The sequence below is a fragment of the Camelus dromedarius genome, chromosome 29, assembly GCF_036321535.1.
Source record: "Camelus dromedarius isolate mCamDro1 chromosome 29, mCamDro1.pat, whole genome shotgun sequence".
In the NCBI taxonomy this organism is placed as follows: Eukaryota; Metazoa; Chordata; class Mammalia; order Artiodactyla; family Camelidae; genus Camelus; species Camelus dromedarius.
In genome coordinates, this window is record NC_087464.1 from 2,231,455 (window position 1) to 2,246,907 (window position 15,453).

The window sequence follows — 15,453 nt, forward strand, 5'->3', positions numbered from 1 at the left end:
GTGTTCTGTGTTTGATTCAAACCTGTACATTGTATAGATGAAGGTCTGTCAAGTGTCCCAGTGGGGAGGCCATTACTTTGGCCAATTAGCTCCTAAAATAAAGAAGCTATATATAAATATATATATATATAGTAACATAGTCAGTCTATGATGTAATATAGTCAGTTTGCAATGTTGTGTCGGTTTCTGGTGTACAACATCATGTTCCAGTCGTACATATACCTACATATATTAGTTTGTATTTTCTTTTTCATTATAGGGTTACTACAAGATATTGAATATAGTTCCCTGTGCTATACAAAAGAAACTCATTGTTTATCTATTTTATATATAGTAGTTAGTAAGAAGCTGTATTTTTAAGGTACTCAATTTTCCCTAAGCAGAGGCAGACTCCCTCTGGACCATAATTTACCTGCGCGACCATCCCTGCTTTCTTTCCTTGGGGACATTTACCGAGGGTCCTGGCTAAACAGCCAGGGTACAAAGATGGGGGGAAAGAAGACCTTTTTGCAGGAGATCACTATCTAGTGAAGAGTGGGTAATTGGTTGATTTGTACACAAAGCACTGTCTCATAGTGGGAGCGTTGTCCTAGTGCAGGTAATGCCGCTCAGAGGTTTGGAGCAGAGGCATACTTCGTGGGGAATGCATTTTTTTCCCCATCAATTCAGATATTTATTGAGCATCTTCACCTGCAGGGCACTGTGGGACAGCTGAGACCAGTGTTTGCAGTTAAAAGCAGGGTGGATCTCAAGACAATGCCTCCCAGACTGCTTTCCTATTGACCAAAATCTAACAGCAGAGTTTACAACGATAGGAGAATTCAGTAGAGCTTAGATTTGTCCCCAGATTTCCAACTCACCTGGTGGTTTAGAGGAGTGCTCTGGCTTCTCTGAGGATCGGCTCTGGGGCAGGCAAGGACAGAGGCAGGGTCACTGGCTAGGAGACTAGTCTGTGTTCCAGGCAGGATGGTGGCAGCCTTGGACAATGGAGGGGGGAGAGAAGTGGCCAGGCTGTGGGTCAGCTAGCCTTCTCACCCTCCACACATGGGCCCGTCCTTTGCTAAACTCACCTCCCTCACCTTGCTTTCCACCCCTGAGTGGTGAGGAAATTGTAGTTCTCACGTCTTGGGGATGCTGTGCAAACTTTTCCTGGTAGATGGTAATCCACCAGGATTAGCCACCATTATGATTATTCCATAGTCATTATTATTAAGTGTGAACAAGACACTGTGAACACACAGAGGTGGGCAAGACCCTCCCTCCCTCTGCTCTCCCCGCCACATCAGGGAACACACTTCAGCAGATGTGACACTCAGGATGTGCAGAAAGATGTTGGCACTGTTGGGCGGTAAAGATGAGGGGTCAGAGATACATGCTCTCTTCCAATGCTAGAGCCACAGAGCTAGGGGTGGGGAGGGGGACCAGGACCCGAGGGACACGCCCACCGTGAGCATGGAACATAACGTGCTTCATTCCTCAGCAGACCTTGAGCCCCACACCCTGCCTGGTCCTCCCACCGGGGCCTCCGTGGTTTAGAGCAGAGGGCAGCTTGGGTGCAGTATCCCCTCCTCCTTTCTGGACTCCTCCCAAGTTCCCACTTAGCCTTCTGGTGCACTTACCAAGTGGGAGGTCCAGGTCCAACACGCTGCACAGGCTGCATGAGCTGGAAGAGAAAAATCAGCCACTGACCCCAGAGGGGGGCTCCTGGGGAGTTGGTGATCCTGTTTCCTGAGCTGAGGGCTGGTTACACAGGTGTGTGATGTGTGAAAGTGCATTAGAGGGTGAATCTAAGAAATGTGCACTTTGTGTGTGTGTGTTACACCTTGACTTCACCCTCCCTGCACCTGCCATCTCTTCTGTTCAAGGCAGAGAAAGGGAAAATGGTGTCTGTCTTAGTCATTTCGGGCCTCTCTAACAAAACAGCACAGGCTGGGTAGCTTAAATGCCAGGCCTTTATTTCTCGTAGTCCTGGAGGCTGGAAGTCTCAGGTCAGGGTGCTGGCCAGTTTGATTCTTGATAAGGACTCCCTTCCTGTTCTGCAAACGGCTGCCTTCCTTCTGTATCCTCGCACCACGGAGAGAGAGACACTGTCTCTCTTGTGTCTTTTATTATTACAAGGGCACTAATCTCACTCATGAGGGCTCCACCCTCATGACCTAATCACCTCCCAGAGGCCACCCCCCAATGCCGTCACCTTAGGGATTAGGGCGTCAACCTATGGGTTTTTGTTGGAGGAGGGAGGGAACACAGACGTTCAGTCCACAGCGACATCCCCGCACAGGGAACAGCATGGCATAAAAGAAAGGCAGGGCTGGGGCAAGGGGGGCCTGTAGGCAATGCTGCACTTCTAGAAGGAAGGCAGAGGCCATCTCCCCAAGTTGGAAGCAGAGGAGAAATGGAGGCTGGCTTTAGAGAACGCTTTTCTGCACCAAGTGGTATATTTTTCCTGATTCCTGCATGGGGGAAATCTGCCTCTTAATCACTATGTTTGTGGAAAAAGCATATTCCAGACAGTGTTGTTTTCAAGAAATGATGGGAGGGAGGGTATAGCTCAGCGGGAGAGCGTGTGCTTAGCTTGCACGAGGTCCTGGGTTCAATCCCCAGTACCTCCATTTAAAAAAATTTTTTAACTTAAAAAAAAGAGAAAGAATGGGCCTCTGTGGTCTGTTTCGTTAGCTCCCTGTAAGGACTGTTGAGAACACACACTGTGGATGTCATTCACCAGAAGCTTTCTATGGGATGGGTGATTTTTTTAAACTTTTTCATCCCTGGGAACATGGTCATTGCCCCCGTCTCTGCACACGCCTGGTTTCCAGGCTGTCTGTGAAGTGGGAAGTCAGCTGTGTGTAGGAAGCATTGGAGATGCTCTGCTGTAAGGCTGGAGAATTGCATTCAGCATCTCCCCTCCCAGTTACACTGCCATGTGGAGTTGGGAGAGCCCTGTCCTGAGTGTGGAATCACCTGAGTGCTTCCAGGTGATACGGACCACAAGCAGGGCCCCGTCTGCAGGAGGGGTCAGCACCTTTGCTGTGTCAGGGCTGGAGCCCAGGAGCAGGGGGCTCACCCACACTGTCGTACCTTTGACCAGGTGCCACTGGGATTGAAGACCGCCTGCAGGACGGAGTCCCGGAAACCATTGCTAAGTTGCGTCAGGCGGGTCTGCAGATTTGGGTTCTCACCGGTGACAAACAGGAAACAGCCATCAACATCGCGTATGCCTGCAAGCTGCTGGACCACAACGAGGAAGTCATCACCCTGAACGCGGAATCCCAGGTGGGCGGATGTCAGGGAGCCCGGCTCTGCCTGGGCAGCCTCACACCTGACCAGCATCCCCCGGGCAGAGCAGGAAGGAATGCCTTGCACTTCTGGCAGCTGCTGTGAGACGGGCCTTTGCCCTCTGCCTCTCGGTTTGGACCCGGATTGTGTTTCTGGTGCTTAGAACGTGCTTGTCATTGTCTTGGAAGATGTGGCATGTGCTGGGATTTCCTAATTTCAAAGGAACGTGCATCTGGGCTTTATAATGCAAAGTTCAACCTGCTTTCTCCTGACCCCGCTCCCCAGCCAACAGTATCAGAGAGTGTTTTTCCTGAGGTCATGTGGAGCCAGGGCAGCAGTCCATTAGGCTTTGGCATTCTCAGGACGGCTTGGGTGTCCCCGGGGGTGCCCAGAGGCACTGGGGTTTTCATGCCTCCCATCTGTCAACTGAAATCCCCAAGTGCGGAGGGAAGATCTGCTTCCCATGGGCTCTGGCCTGGGCTCTGATTCCTCCAGTGACTCGCATTTGGAGCATCTCCAGCGAGTAATGAAATCCGACTGTCTCTCTCGTGAATCATGCTTTAGTGGTCACGCTTAAGATGTGTCTTCCCACGAGGGTTTCTCCTACATTTTCTTTTAAAAGGTAGTTTAGTGTGTCAGCAGTAGACACAATCCATTTCGTGTAGAATTTTGTGTAAGGTGTGAGGTTTGTGTCAAACTTCTTTCTTCTGCATAGAGCTAATTAATCAGACACCGTCTGTGGACAGCCTGTCTTTTTTCCATTAAATTGTCTTTACACCTTTGTTGAAAACCAGTTGGTTCTATTTGTGTGGGTCTATTTCTAGACTTTCTATTCTATTCCATTGATCTATGTATCTATACCTTTATCAGTACTATGTTTTCCTGTGTTTTTTAAAAATAAGTCTTAAAATTGGTAGTGTTTTCTTTAATTTCCAAGTGTTTGTGGAGTTTCCACATTGTCTTTCTGTTACTGACTTCTATTTTAACCTCTTCAGTTGATATCTATCCATTATTGTCATAGAATATGCTTTTTTTCCACTAGTTTAAATCATTTTATTATTTTTTTAATTGAAGTATAGTCACTTACATTGTGTCAGTTTCTGGTGTACAGCATGTTTCAGTCATACATATGCATATAAAATATTCGTTTTTATATTCTTTTTTCATTGTAGGTTACTACAAGATATTGAATATAGTTCCCTGTGCTGTACAAAATATATGTTTTTTTTTATCTATTTTATATATACCATAGTCAGTATTTGTAATTCTTGAACTCCTCACTTGTCCCTTCCCACCCCTTGAATATGCTTTTTATGATTTTAATTCTTTCACATTTGTTCATTTTTTTAAATGACCCAGAGTGTGGTCTCTCTTGGTGAATGTTCACATGAATCTGAAAAAAGTGTGTATCCTGCCATGTGGATCAATTAGATCCAGCTGAGAGATGGTATGGTTCAATTCTTCTGTAATAGGGTCAGCAAACTGTCACCTGTGGGTCAATTCCAACCTACCACCTATTTCTATAGACAGAGTTTTACCTGAACACAGTCCTCACCATGTTTTTATATACAATCTGTGGCTGTTTTCATGCTATGATGGCAGTGTTGAGTAGTTGCCACAAGAGGCTGAATGACCTGAAAAGTCTGAAGTATTTATTCTGGGCCAAAATAGCCATGCCAGCTATGTTGATTTCTGTTTGCGTGGCACATCTTGTTTTATCCTTTGTTTTTAATCTACCTGTAGCATTACATTTGAAATGGGTTGGTTTGTTTGTTTGGTTTTTGGTACCTATGTCATGTTTCATACATTCAGACAGTCCCTTTTAATTGATACGCTTAGATCCTTTACATTTATTGTGATTGTCAGTATCTTTGGGCTTAACTCTCCCATTTTACTTTTTGTTTTCTTACTGTTCTCTGGTTTTGGTTCCTACATTCCCTTTCCTCTCTTCTTTTGGGTTATTTGAACATTTTTTGTATTCCATTTTAATTGGTCTGTTGTGTTTTGACAGCATCACCTTGCTTGGCTTTTTTAGTGTGTATTCTAGGATTACAGTATGCATACTTAAGTTGTCACAGTTTACTTAGAATCAGTATTTTTCCCCTTCAAGTGGAGTGAAGAGATCTTATCAGTCCATGTGCCCCGTACTCTTACCCCTAATGCTGTAGGTGTATATAGTACAGCTACGTACACTGAAACCCTCATCAGATCATGTTATATTTTTTTTACTTTCACTCAAAAAGCATATATTTAAGAACTCAAGAGGAAAAGAATAGTCCATTCTATTTACATAAATACTTACAATTTCTGCTGTTCTTCTTACACTGTTGTTGCTTCCAGTTTCCTTGAGGTACAATTTCCCTTTTGTAGGAAGAACTTCCTTTATCAATTTTTTTTTAGAGTAAGTTCAGATAATGTCTTTATTTCATCATGGTACCCGGTGAAAAATCAACAATCATTATTAGCCTATAACTAATGAATCGTCTTTATCTGCCTGCTTTCCAGTGTTTTTCTTTGTCTTTAGTTTTAAACAGTTTGATTGTGACGTGTTTGGGCACAGATTTCTTTTGATTTATACTCTGGGATTTGCTAAGCTTCTTGAGTCTGTGGGGTTGTGTCTTTCACCAGATTTGGTAAGTTTGTAGCCTTTATTCCATTAAAACCCTTTTTCTGCACTGCACTTTCTCCTCCGCTTCCAGAATGTGATGGCGTGAATGCTGGGTCTTTTGGTGTTTTCTCAAGAGCCCCTGGGCTGTTCTTTATCTCTCTTTTTTTTTTTCTCTCTTGTTCAAGCTGGATAATTTCTATTGATCTGTCTTTGATGTCACTGACTTTTTCTTCTGTTACCACCATTTTCCTACTGAACCCATTTAGTAGTTTTTCAAAAATAAACTTTTTAATATAGAGTGGTTTTAGATTTACAGAAAAATTGTGAAGATAGCACTCAGTGTTTCATTACACCTAACTTTGCTAATTATTATATTTACAATTAAAAAATTGATATTAATATATAATTACTTAACTAAAATCCGTCCTATATTCAGACCATCTTAATTTTCACCTAATGTTCTTTTTGTTTTCCAGAATCTCATCCAGGACCGCATTCCATTCATCATGTCCCCTTAGGCTCTTACTGACTGTAACAGTTTCTCATACTTCCTTTGTTTTTGATGATCTTGATGGTTTTGAGGAGTACTGGTCAGATATTTTGTAGAATGTCCTCATATGGGGATTTGTCTGATGTCTTTTTCGTGATTAAAGTTATGAGTTTGGGGAGGAAGACCATGGACATAAAGTTCCATTTTCATCATTTCATCACCTCATGTCAAGGGCACATGCTGTCAGCACGACTTGTCTCTGTAGATACTTTGTCAGGTCCTTCTGCCGTAAACTAACTCTCTCCACCCCTCTCACGCGGTCCTCTTTGGAAGCACAGCTCACACTTACACAGAGTGTGGAGTTACATTTCCTGCTCCTTGAGCACAGAGAAGTCACATAAATTATTTATGTGATCCAATGATGGACACATACATGGAATTCTGTGATCTTTTTGTTTTGGTTAATGTGTTTTGGGGGGTTCTAGAATTTTTATTTGATTCTTCTTTATTAGATCTTCTAGTTTTTGCCGCGACTTCTTTTCTATTCATTTCTAGAATGTTCTCTTCCTTCTTGGGACACTGTTATAATGGCTGCGTCAGAGTTCTTGTCAGGCAATCCCAGGATGTGTGTCGTCTTGGCACTGGCTTCTGTTCGTGTCGTTTCCACGTGCACTGAGCCTTTCCTTTTTACACGCTGCTAAGTTTGCTGCTGTGTTATGGGCCTTTTGAATGGCACTCTGGTCAGTTTAAATTCTGTGAAGAATATGGACTTTGTTTAAGGTAGTCCTCCTGGGTTTGGGCTGTGTGCTCTGAGCAGCCTCGGGGGGTTGGTTTCAACATCAGTTTGGTTTAGCCTTTGCCAAACTGTTAGAATCTGTCTTACATTTTTGCCAAGCTCTCTCTCCTCACAGTTTTTCCAGTACTTTCTGATTCTCTGGAGCTCCCTCTGGCCAGAAAGCTGGGGTTTGATCTGCTTTGTATTCTGCACCAACACCGACATCCAGGGCCAAGTACTGGTAGGACAGGAGGGAAGGACCACCTCCCTCAGTGTCCTGGGCGGCAGATGGCCCTCCTACCACTGATTCTGCTGCCCGCCTCCAGAGCAAATTGCCTGAGACTGGGTTCGAGAGACGAGAGAGGCAAATAAATACAAACGGGGTTTCCTCCATCTTCTCCGAGCGTTGGAAGTTCTCGTCTCTTCTCCTCGAGACAGAAGCAGAGGGCTTCTCCTGAAGCTGGACCTCTCTCTGTCCCACCTCGGCACCCACTCCCAGCTCCCGTGATGCGTGGGTCCAGACGAGGTGAAGGTGGAAAGCTCACCATTTAGGGTGCTTTCAGTGCTGGTCTTCCTCCCTAGGGTGACAGCTGCTGCTTACTCTGAGTCCTCAAAGAGCTGCTGTGTGACCCTGTCCAGGTGCCGCAGCTGCATTCCCCAGGGGGCGGCAGGGTGTGCTTGCTCCAAGACCCCTTGCAATGACCCGGAGATTCAAGGTCTTCCTGTGATGAGGCCCCATGTTCTCTTCAAGGCCTTCCCTGTCACTGCCACTCCCAGCCCCCCCGGAAGCAAATCGCTCCCTCTCTGCCCAGCGACACTTTGCACATCCTGGTCCATGACTTGCTGCGGTCACGAGTGAGCGTGCGTGTGTGTCCAGCTGCCTGCCTGTCGCCCAAGGCCAATAACTGCATCTTTTCATCTTCTTTGCTGTAATCTCACTCACTTTTCTAAACATGAAAGGTCTTCAGTAAACACTCGTTGGTGGGTGGGTGGTAGAGCTCAGTGGTAGGGTGCATGCTTAGCATGCGTGAGGTCCTAGGTTCAATCCCCAGTACCTCCATTAAAAAAAAGAAAGAAGAAACAAAGTAAGTGCTTGTTGGGCACGACTGGATTTCCATGGTGCATCACAGGAAGCTGGTCACTCGCTGTCCGTCTGTGGAAGACCAGGAACCACTTGTGTTCCCTGGAGTGTGTTTGTTCCTGGAAATATATGTCCCTCCTGTGCCTCTGTCCCAGACCCTGCAGGGTCCCCAGTAAGTTTGTTTCCTTTTTCTTTCTAGAACCAGATACAGTTTTGGACGGGCACTGCCAATTAAAAGCCTCAGTCATTATGCTTTTTTTTTTAAACTCCATTTTCCTGGTCACCTGGAGAATGTAGGTAGACACTGATGACACTTCTTTTTTTTTTTTTAATTATCCCCGTCATTAAGGATCCTCAAATCCTTATAATTGATTTAATTTAATTTATTTTGGGGGGGTTAATTAGGTTTATTTATTTATTTTTAGAGGAGGGACTGGGGACTGAACCCAGGACCCTGTGCGTGCTAAGCATGTGCTCTGCCACTTGAGCTATTTCCTCCCTCTTTGATGACACTTCCTCAGGGACTAATTGAGGCTTTTGTTGGTACCTCACCAGCAAATAGGAAGGGCTGAGTAAGGGTCTCAGAAGCCCATGGGGCATGGCCCGGGAAGCTCCTGCCGTCGAACCAGCCAGAAGGTGATCTTGCCTACCCTCTACACAGTATAATGGAATATAGCGGAACCTTACAGTAACCCTAAACCAGCTCAAACTCTTTTGTGTTGGAAGTCATCTCTTTCACGCACTTCCCAGTTTCAGGAGGGAGGCCTCCTGGGCAGAGCCTGCAGCCTGGGTCCCTGGAGATTCTCAGACGTGTCATAGGCGGGTGACCTGGTCAGGGACGCAGCCGAGTGAACCGCATCGTCCTCTCCTGTCCATTTCAGGAGGTGTGCGCGGCCCTGCTGGACCAGTGCCTCCACTACGTGCAGTCCAGGAGCCCCCACAGTGCCCCTGAGAAGACTGCTGGCAGCCTGAGTGTGGGCTTCTCCCCTGTCTACCCGCCCTCCACGGTCACCACCGCCGGCCCCAGCCTGAGCCTCGTGATCGACGGCAGAAGTCTGGCCTACGCCTTGGAGAAAAACCTGGAGGACAAATTCCTCTTCCTCGCTAAGCAGTGCCGGTCTGTCCTCTGCTGCCGCTCGACCCCCCTGCAGAAGAGCATGGTGGTCAAGCTGGTCAGAAGCAAGCTCAAGGCCATGACTCTGGCCATAGGCAAGTATCTAGGCCGTCTGGGCGGGGCCCTGTGTGAATGAGCAGCCCCCACCTCGTGCAGCTGCTTCCTCTCGGAGCATCCTGAATTTCCTGCCCCTTCTGTGCTGTGCCACAGGATGGGAAAACGAACGCTCTTTTGCTCTATTTTCTATTTATAAAAATCACAGCCAGTGCAGTGAAACAGGCAGTCTGTTCCAAATGTAAAGCTTCGATGTGAAAGCCACAAAAGATACTAGCAACAGAGATAGCTACGTATTGGGAAGTCAGTAGTGCAATGGCGGTTTACTGTTTCCCGAGAGACGGGAGACGGGAGACTAGAGAGCAGCCGGTCCCAGGCAGGCACGGCCACAGCAGAGCCCTGCACGCTAAGCACTCTCCCAGGCCAGCTTAGAACGGAGGCCCGCTGCAGGTGCTTCTGACCGCCCTGAGCCACCTGGAGTCCGAGGCTGCTGATGCCCCGGGGCCCAGAGACTTGAGCTCCTGTTGCTTCCTGTCTGCTGAACTTTGATTCTTTTGAAACAAGCATCTAATTTTAAAAAAATCCATCCTAAGGTATGAATAGTTGCTAAATTTTGCATCATTTCTTTAAGGACTATGCATCTAATGATGGTTTTTCCTTGCAGACTGTTGGCCCGGAGAGCCTTCCAGGCATCTCTCCAGTCTCACCTGTCTCCCCTCAAGGCAGCACCCCTACCCACCTCCGTTCACGTCCACTGTCCAGTGAGGTTGAGGGGCTTGGTAGCATCACCTGCTGGTGAGGTGCAGATAGCCTAGGAAAAGGGGTGACTCCCATGATCCCTGGATAGCAAACAGTTTGCTCTCCCTGCATATAGAATGCACACCTGAGTGAGGGCTGGCTCTGAGCTAAAGCATCCTCGCCAATCAGTAACAATTATTACTGTATTTTCTACAAAATACGGTCAATCTGTGACAGCCCTCCTTGCTGGCGTGGGGATTGCCACCCCGTCACACAGGATGCCGCGGCAGGACAGTTGAGCCCAGCATATTGGCTGGGTCTGCACTGGGATGGCCCTAGTGTGGTCGTCATGGAGATGGCCCTGCCTATCCTGAGGGCCGTGGCAACCGCTCAGGAGAGTGAGCGTGTGCTCAGCTCAGCTCAGGATAAGGGGAGACAGGCAGCTCTTCTGGGGTGGCCCCTCCTCGGGGACACTGTCTCAGGACCACTTTTGCCCTCGTGTGCCTGGAGTGGCCTCAGGTCTCCCTGAGCAGGTGTTCAAGGCCGAAGCCAGGGGGTCTGCAGCTTTACTGCTAGCTGCTCCTCCCTGCTCCTGCCCTCAGTGAGAACATGCGGACAGTGCCCCCTGACAGGGCTGGTGTCAGACGGGAGTGACAAGCCACATTTTCACTGCCTGGTCGGCCACTGAATCATGAGTGTGTGGCATTCCTTTAGGAAAATGGAGGTAAAGCCTTGGCTGGTTAAAAAGAAAATTAAAAAACAAAATAGACTCTCAGAAGGGAAAGAGGAAAAGTAATGACTTACAAGAACATGAGCTCATTTCTTTGACCATGAGTTAAAGCACTGATGTGACCGGGTCCTGGGCGTCCAGTGGTTAATGATACAGAGAACATCGTTGCCTCTGTATCTCATTTTGAATGGGACGTTCTGGGAAGAGCTGCAGAGGTTATTGCTTTGCAGAATTTCAATTGGACAAATACTGACTAATCACCCGTGTTGGGTCCAGTGCAATAAAGGACAGAGATACCGCAGGGGACACATCCTGTGGCCACGGCGTGGGTCACTCCAACTCTTTATATCCGCACCTTTGGCATATGTGAAACGTGGGAGGGACTCCGTGATTTGGGACCTTCTGTGACCCTGTTCCAAGAATGGCCACAATCACTGAGCGACAATGACTACGTTTCTGCTTGCCTTTCCCCGAAGGTGGCGAAAGCTCTGGCCTATACCCTGCGTTCCTAAGCGTTTTCTGTAGCAGTTTGACTGAATAAATAGGCAGCCTCCTTTATGACACCCTCAGAGAGCCCAGCGGTGAGCCCAGGGGCCAACAAGCTGGCTGGACATGCATGTGTGGAACGGGCTCTCCAGTCTGCTGGGCAGAGGTTAACCTCCCTCATTCAGTTTAGAAAACCACTCACGTGAGTATGAGTGGGAGTAGCCTTGACGTGACAAAACACCGGAGCAGTTCAGGAAACGACGATCAAGGTGGAGGTCACGTCTCTCGCGGTGCTGGACACCACGCGAAGGGCAGCGTAGGGCGTGTGCTAGCTGGAAAGGTACCTGCTAACTGCCTTCTGAGATGCATCCTGGTGGGGCTGGTGGCTCTGAGCCCCCCACCATGCTTGTTCTGACTGCGTCACTCGGCTCCCTTGGGGAAGACTCTGCACCGCCTCTGCTCCCTGCCCCCAGACCCTGCCCAGGACTCTGCTCATGGGGACCCTGGGAGGATGCGTTAAGCCGATTTGATTCTGCGAACCTCCATTCAAACGATTCTTCCTGCCTGTGCTATTTCTAGGAGACGGAGCCAATGACGTCAGCATGATCCAGGTGGCGGACGTGGGTGTGGGAATCTCGGGCCAGGAGGGCATGCAGGTAACGACCGAGCGGGGCTGTCCCGTGTGAGCTGTGCTGGCCTTCCCCTGGGCTCTGTCCCACGGAGCGAAAGGGCTGGGCTTCAGTCCAACTGTCGCTCGCCTTCTGCTAAGCCAGCGGCAGGAGGCCAGGTGGCCGGGGAAGCCACATGCCAGGAATATGCCTGCTCGTGTCTCTAAGTATTTCTGTGAAAAGGTGGGGCAGAGCGAGGCAGGGTAAGTCATCGCCTGCCTCTGGCTGTCAGCAGCTCATCCCTGGAAGGCATTTTTCGCTGCTCCTGAGCACTGGGGATACCGTTTGAAAAGCGAACTTTGCCATAGTGCTGGTGCAACCTGGTGTCACTATAAAAATGTGTTACCGAAGGCAAGTTTGTGTTCCAACGCATCGTGAGGCCAAACTAACCACAACGTCAGAGTTTGGAGCAGAGAAAGGTTTATTTTAGGGCCGAGCAAGGAGGACAGGTGGCTTGTGCCCAAGAAAACCCCGAGCTTCCTGAAGGGTTTCAGCAAAGCCTATTTAAAAGCCAGGTAAGGTGGGGGTGGATCACAGGGTACATGAGCAGTTGTGCACAATCCTCTGACTGGTTGGTGTACAGGTAACAGGCATCAACACCATCAACCCTCGGGCACCAGGAGGTCTGGGGGCCACATCCTCTCCATCAAGTAATTTCTTCCCTTTGGTGGTAGTTTTTAGTATCTGAAGAACACAGGACGTGTGCATGAGATGACACTGTTATCCGGGTACTTCAGAGAGGAGCTGCAGCAGAGGGCACGGGGAGGGGTCTGTCCCGGGAAGGCGCCACAAGGTCCTGCTCGGTTACAAGTGGAGTGTGGCTGTCTTGGCTCATGTGACAACGCATCTCTGCCTTTTTCATCTGTCATCGTGTTAGTTCTTGACATGCGATCCAGACAGTGAACAAATGAGTCAGTGAAAAATGGACTTCTTTTGTTGTTTTTTTTGGAGGGTAGTGGTAATTAAGTTCATTTATTTAATTTTTAACGGAGGTTCTGGGGATTGAAGCCAGGACCTCGTGCATGCTAAGCACGTGCTCTACCTCTGAGCTGGACCCTCCCCCACCAAAATGGACTTCTTTTGGCCATAGTGTCACAGCAGTTTCCCACGTTTTATTAACATTGAATCCCAGTATTTTTTTTAACCTGGTGGAGACTTCAGGGAACAATCTATCCAGTCATCTTCTTGTAGAAATCAGGATGTTGATCACTGTTTAGTCACTGGTTGATCTGTTCATTGATGCATCCAGTCGGTTGTTACCTACTGAGCCCTCCTGTGCGCCAGGCCTGGCTGGCTCAGGAGTTTTCACCTTGGCCCTGAAATGGCAAGAAGCTGGGAAGCCCTGAGCCAGGAGCACAGCCGTTCCATCTCGGGCCTGTCCTCACCCTCAGCACCTTCATACCCTCCACTTGCCCTCCTCTGACTTGTGTGATGTTACTTGTACGTTTTTTGTTCCTCCACAAAATTAAAAATGGAGTGCAGGCTGGAGTCTCCCTGCCTCCTCACAGCGCCGAGCTCATGGGGGAGCTCAAAAAGCATCTGTTGAATGAATGGGCAAAATAGTTAATTCATTCTGATGTCATCAGCATCGCCTCCTTTGTGCTCGAGTGAAAAGCTACCCAGGGCAGTGCCCGCCAAGCACACATGCAGAGAAATCCACCAAGTGAAGGCACTTTGTGTCCAGACTCTAAGCCTAAGCATGTGAGGGGGAGTGGGGTGAGCCGCCCCTGCTGCTTGTCCTTGAGGCAGGAGTTGGAGGGGACGGCTGAGCTTAGGGCTCGTATTGAGGCGCGGCTTTGGGTGGCCGTGACTTCTGGGTGGGGGTCTTACTGGATGCTTCTGTATTTATTTAAAGCTACACTTCCTCATTGAGGGTGCATTATTATGTAAGTTGGTGATAAAGCTTGGTATCTTTTCTTACTGTTGTAAGTGCGCAGGTTACCTGGGGGATGACAGCCCTGCCTGCATCTTAGTCTGATAAGCAAAGAGATGTGCTGAGGCCTCTGGGAGACGCACTGGGTGGGATGCTGTGGCAGTAGGGGCCTGAGGAATCCCAGCTGAGTCACTGAGGAAGGGTGAGGTCGCTGGGAACTGCCCAGCTCAGCCAAGTTGGGAAAGGTGTCCCAGGCGGGGAGATGGGACCAGGGAGATTCTGTGTGTCTGAGAGGACCTGGCTTCGTGGAGTCATCTGGTCCACCACGTTCCCTGAGTGCCCCACAGGACCAAGCGCTGACCGGGAACCAGGGCAGCAGTGACCACATCTACTATCCTGGCTCTCGTGGAAGGCTCAGAAAAGCCAAAACGGGAAGGTAGATAGTATTTTAAGCTTACACCAGTGGTCATAATGGCAGTGAGTGCTGTGAAAGAGAAACACGGGTGTCTCCATTGAGGGTGTGACCGGAGGCTTTGACCTGGCTGGGAACACTGGGGAGGCCGCTTTGGCAGAGGAGCCCAAGTGTGGAGGTGGGACGCCGTGGCCAAAGGCTGGAGAGGCAGGCGGGGCCTGGAAGGAGGGGTCTGTCTGCAGCTCTCAGGGGTCCAGGCTGCTTCTCCAGTGCGATGTGGACGCCTGCGTCTTGGGCTCTTCTTAACTTCATACTAACCACATCCCTTAGAGTTTTTAGACTGACTCCACTGAGAACAGGGACCCTGTATGACGGTGTCTGTGCCTCCCAGTCTGTGCCTGGCAACTGGAGGGTCTTAATATGTGACTTTTGAGAAAAGGAATAATGGAATGAATGAAAGGATGAAGGATGCACAAAACCCTTGAGATGCCTGTATGTGGATGCGAAAAGGCATAAAGACACTATTGGCTTTCAGATTCTTATGTTTGGGTTCAGAAAGCAGACACCTTGCATTTCCCCAGTACCTCCATTGAAATAAAATAAATAAATAAAACCTAATGATCTCCTCCCACCCCAAATTTTTTTTGAAACATTTAAATAAAAAATAAATTCAAAGCTGCAGAGAGCATTTAAGGGTCATGGACATCTCTTAGGACTAAGGCTGTGAAATGGGAATAAAATAATTTTAAATGGAGCACAGCCGTCCTAAGTGAAGACTTTCCTCTCCGTCACTGAACTCTGGCCAGGCTCTGCTAAGCCTGCTTCTCGGCTAAGCCTGGCAACTTGGGCCTGTAAAGCTTTGCAGATACTACACTGCTATATATAAAACAGAGAAACAACAAGTTTCTTCTGCACAGCACAAGGAGCTACATTCAATATCTTAGCAACCTATAATGATAATAATAAAAGTAACACGACATTGTAAACTGACTCTACTTCAATAAAATATAAATATATATATTATATTAAAATTTTTTCTTTTAATAAAATAAAGCTATCCGGAGGCTTCGGACGTTCCTGTCCTGCATCCTGATGTTACGCTGCTTCACGGGCAGGACAACCTCAAGGCTGATCTTTTTTCCAGGTGT

General features: G+C 48.2%; 1 protein-coding gene across 3 annotated transcripts in view; it reads left to right on the forward strand.

Moving 5' to 3' along the window:
• The window catches only part of ATP10A (ATPase phospholipid transporting 10A (putative)), a 158,484-nt gene that overhangs the window by 133,916 nt on the left and 9,115 nt on the right, over positions 1-15,453 (forward strand). For all 3 annotated transcript variants that reach the window (XM_031440440.2, XM_031440438.2, XM_031440439.2), the window contains exons 13-15: positions 3,089-3,273; positions 9,112-9,439; positions 11,932-12,008. In XM_031440440.2, the coding sequence (XP_031296300.2) occupies positions 3,089-3,273; positions 9,112-9,439; positions 11,932-12,008 (590 nt within the window). The remainder of the gene's footprint in view (positions 1-3,088; positions 3,274-9,111; positions 9,440-11,931; positions 12,009-15,453) is intronic.